Source organism: Phaseolus vulgaris, chromosome 1, assembly GCF_051622355.1.
Source record: "Phaseolus vulgaris cultivar YP4 chromosome 1, ASM5162235v1, whole genome shotgun sequence".
NCBI classification, from domain to species: Eukaryota; Viridiplantae; Streptophyta; class Magnoliopsida; order Fabales; family Fabaceae; genus Phaseolus; species Phaseolus vulgaris.
In genome coordinates this window covers 52,328,992-52,333,622 of record NC_143498.1, presented here as the reverse complement: position 1 = coordinate 52,333,622, position 4,631 = coordinate 52,328,992, and the positions used below count along the sequence as shown (strand labels likewise).

The 4,631-nt window shown below is 31.7% G+C and overlaps 1 protein-coding gene across 1 annotated transcript; it reads left to right on the top strand.

The window, feature by feature from the left end:
* The first annotated feature begins 2,330 nt into the window (after positions 1-2,330).
* On the top strand, positions 2,331-4,143 carry LOC137814970 (pentatricopeptide repeat-containing protein At3g61360). The gene has a single exon (XM_068617949.2). The coding sequence runs from the start codon at positions 2,399-2,401 to the stop codon at positions 3,866-3,868; it is 1,470 nt and encodes a 489-aa protein (XP_068474050.1). The 5' UTR covers positions 2,331-2,398; the 3' UTR covers positions 3,869-4,143.
* The last annotated feature ends 488 nt before the right edge of the window (positions 4,144-4,631 follow it).

The window sequence follows — 4,631 nt, the reverse complement described above, 5'->3', positions numbered from 1 at the left end:
ATGGGAAATGATAGTTGGTGAGGTAAAGATGAAGGCAAATGAACGTTAGGAGTTTCCATGAAATGACGGAAAAAATTTAAGTTTGAAGTGAAGACAAAGATTTGAGTCAACTAAAGAAACAGTTTCACATAAACGTTTCACTGGTAAAATGATGATTTTTTTTTCTTCATTATTATTAATCTATACCAATTAATGAAAACTGCCACTTCCTTTTTAATATTTTATTTCAAAATTAATATTTTTCATTAATTACCTTTAGTAAACTTACACCGTTTTAGTTGAACTTTTATTTAAAAATAAAAATTTAATATTTCATTTCTTATTTCCTTCCGTTATAGATTAGCTCTTATTCACAAATAAATGTATTATGTAAAATATTTAATTTTTAATTATAAAGTCTTAATATTCCTATACTATATTTTTTTTATATCATGTTTAGACATTATTATGAAACTTGACATCTCAGCAACTTGACATCTCACTTAGGCTGATCACTCAAATAACAACTACATAAAAAAATTATTATTAAAGAAAAAAGAAAAGAAATACAAGTAAATATGGAGAATTATACCAAAACTCATATACTAACAAAATTGATACATAGGTAGCATATATTTATAAAGAACTTTAAGAAAAGATTTGATGGAAACCTATTATACCGATGAAATTGTTTTCTATAAATAAATCCTAAATTAGTAAACTTATCAGCACAGACATTTCCTTCACGGAAGATATTATAAATCTTAAACCTGGTTTTTCCATCATAATTAAGACAACATATTTCACCTATTACAAAACATCAAAGGAACATTAGTTTTAACAGTAAAAATACAAACCAATGTAGAATGACATTCAAGTCATAAATTAGTAAGACAAATCTTTTAAATTTTTTCAATAATATATATAATTTCATAAAACTCAACCACCAAAGCAATTTGAACATCAAGAAAAATAATATTTTACCAAAAATAAAAGTTTAAAAATGATGATTTTTTTATTTTAAAAATAATTCTTTTAATTTTAGGTGAAACAAATTGATTAACTTACTAATTGGCGGTGAGGCAGAACATATCAATTATGATTAAATTTCCATAGCACACATGACTATAAAGTTTCTTTGAGAATGGAAGTTTCGTGACAATCTAATCACAAATAAAAAGTTAGAGAATATTATGTACTAAGCTTTCAATATGTTGTTTCGTCAAATGAGAAACTGAAGAAGTGCTTAAACAAAATGATGACTTGTTTGTTTATGTTATCACATCTAAAACATAGAAGCCTAAGTGCTTAAACAAGATGTCTAAAGTAAAAATTAAAGACAAATAAATAAATAAAATCTATTAAATTTAAGAAAAAATAAATTAAATAAAACACAAATTTATTAATTTAAACCCTGAAATTATTTTTAATTTTTATATTTTTTTTACAAACGATACAAATTTATCGAAAGTGTTAATACTTTAATTTTCAACTTGTATTTTTCTACAATTTTAAAAGAAAGAAAAGTTTTGTTTACATTATATAAACAATAAAAAAACACACATTTGATACTATGTAAAATAATATAATAATATTTTTAATTAAAATAAAATATTAATTTATTAAGGTGTAAAGTATATGTAACATCATTTCAAATAATTAGTTCATATTTTATTTGAATTTTTTTAATATAAATAAAGAATATATGAATTATTTTTAAAAATTTACGAAACTTTACTATTAAAAAATTAAGTGTTAATGTTTAAGAGAATATAAAATATAAAAATTGAATCCAAAACGTGTAAAATGAAAATGTTGAATTACAAATGTTAGTGTGTAAATAAAACTAAATTAAATTTTTTAGAGGATAAATAATCAAACTGAATAAAATTATAAAAGATAAATAATTTTTTAATTACTTAATTAATAATAATATATAAAGTAATTAATTTGTTTTTTTATATTATTTCTTGATTTTGTTAAATTAATCTTGATGAAAGTTTTAATCAAATTCTTCAGTTTTAAAAAACTACCTAAACAGTTAATCTTATACAAAATCAAATTTTAATTATCATTATTATCATCCATGAAAATACTGAAAAACAAGAAAAATAACATTGTAATTTTCGTGGAACAGAAACTCGTTCTTTTAGGACCATTTCGACATTAATAATTTTTTTAAAGATAAAACATTCATAATCTTAAACTTTGAAAACACTAAATAAATAAAAATCAAAATTCAACACTTCAAAGGAATTTCAAAGGAAAAGAGTATAAAGCAAAAAGAAAACAAAAAATTAATTATAATAATAATACCATAAACAAAACTCAGAAAAATACAATAAAGAAGAAAGAACATTAGAATTTTGTTCTTAACCGTGGAAGTGTGTTGGTTGATTTTTCTTTTTAGGGTTTCGCCATGGAAGAAAGCCCTCGAGCTCGAAGAAAGCGAAGGCACCCTTTTTCTTCTTCTCCCCCTTCTCCTCCACTTTCCAAGCGCCCCAATTTCCCTTCCTTCCAAGACATTCCCAACCTTCCTTCCAACGTCAAATCTCTCTGTCACCTCATCGCCACCACCTCCGCCGCTGCCATCGAGCACGCCCTCCAATGCGCCGATGCCGCCATTACCCCTCAAGACGTCGAGGAAGTCCTCAAACTCTCCTACGGCTTTCCAGGCCAGGCCGTCAAATTCTTCCGGTGGAGCGGCCGCCACCTCCGCGACAACCACACGCCCTATTCCTGGAACCTCGTGGTCGACATCTTGGGCAAGAATCGCTTCTTCGACGCGATGTGGGATGCTATTAAGTCAATGCAGAAAGAAGGGTTACTCTCACTGGCCACTTTCGCCTCTGTCTTCGGGAGCTATGTCATCGCCAACAGAACCCGGGAAGCGATTGTGGCGTTTGAGGTTATGGAGAATTACGGTTGTGTGAGGGACGTGATTGCTTTGAACTCATTGTTCAGTGCAATTTGTAGGGATGGTAGGACAGTTGATGCTTGTGATTACTTGCAGATTGCTAAGAAATTTGTCCGGCCGGATGCCGATTCTTACGCGATTTTGATGGAAGGATGGGAGGGAGAAGGAGACAAGGGTGTGGTTGGTGCGAAGGAGACTTTTGCTGAGATGGTGATTGAGATTGGATGGGATCCTGCCAATGTGCCTGCTTATGAATCATTCCTGTGTGCCCTTGTTAGAGGGCCTGATGGATTGCTTGAAGCTATTAAGTTTGTTGATTCCATGAGGGACAGGAGGTGTTACCCTGGTGTGAGGTTCTTGAAGGTTGCATTAGATGAGTGTATCAAGTATCATGATGTTAGGACTGCTCAGTTTTTCTGGGAGGTGTTGGTGGAGGTGGGGAGGGTGTTGCAGCCCTCCACGGAGATGTACAATTTGATGATTGCTTTGCTTTGTTATTGTGGTGATACTGATGCTGCGAGGAGGATGCTTGATGAGATGGTTTACCGAGGGGCATTTCCTGATGTGGTGACTTATAATTTGCTGTTCAAGTTCTTGATCAAGGGGAGGAAGTTGAGGGAGGCATCTGCAGTGTTTTCTGAGATGGTGAAGAACGAGTTTGTACCGGATCAGGATAACTGTGATGCGGCGGTTAAGGCTTATGTGGATGGTGGGGAGCCTCTTTTGGCGATGAAGGTTTGGAAGTGTTTGGTTGAGAATTATCAGAATGATTTGGAACGGACAGCGAATTTTCTGGTTGTGGGGCTTTGTGATTTGAATAGGGTTCCGGAGGCGGTTAAGTACGCTGAGGATATGATTGGAAGAGGAATCAGGTTGTCCTCTTCAGCCCTGTCAAAACTGAGACAAACCCTTGTCAAGGAAAGAAAGGAATTTGTGTATGAAGAACTTTTGAGAAAGTGCAAATCTCAATAAGTGGTTTGGAATTTGCTAAACTTGTGTAGCTTAATATTAGTATCAAAGTTGACTGTTTAGCTTTATCTGCTAGAGAGGGGGAAATTTTGAAGTAGTTATTGTTTAAGGTGATGCTATGATTATGCTGAGCAAGTTGTAGGCTATGGCATGTATCATCTTTGTATATTGTTACTGCAAAAGATCCTTGTAGAATTGCTTTATAAGGTTAAAGTGGATGAAGTTCATATAGATTTATTGTTTCTGGTAAATATTATAAAAGAAAAAGGATTTATCTATTTTTACCGATCTCAATTTCTTATTTAATTTGTTTCTGATTTGATCTAAATAAAAAAAAAATATTACTTGATATACAGTGGATTAGCATTTTATTCCAAAATTTTATAGACCTTTAGTTTCTATACATGATTCTATCTAGAGGTTTCAACGAGCACTCCTTAAGTCTGAGTTCTGGTCTATGGAGGTATCTGGTGTCTGCACTTGTTTGTAAGCAAGGGTAAGGGTCATCAATTATTCAGTGTATTTAGAATTAGCCGAGTTTGAAAGATCTTTAACTCGCTAAGAAGTAGTTTATTTTTAGATTTAACTCAAGTTTCTTCTTAGCAATCCTGCTTGAAAACTTGAGATCTACCCGTTGTTAATTATTAGACAATTGGTGTAATTTTGTTTACTATTTTATCTCAGATTATAATCACAGCATCTATATGCCAAAGCTGATAGTAGTAAATTGGAAGTGATATGTGGTCTAATGGTACCTTTAGTTCGA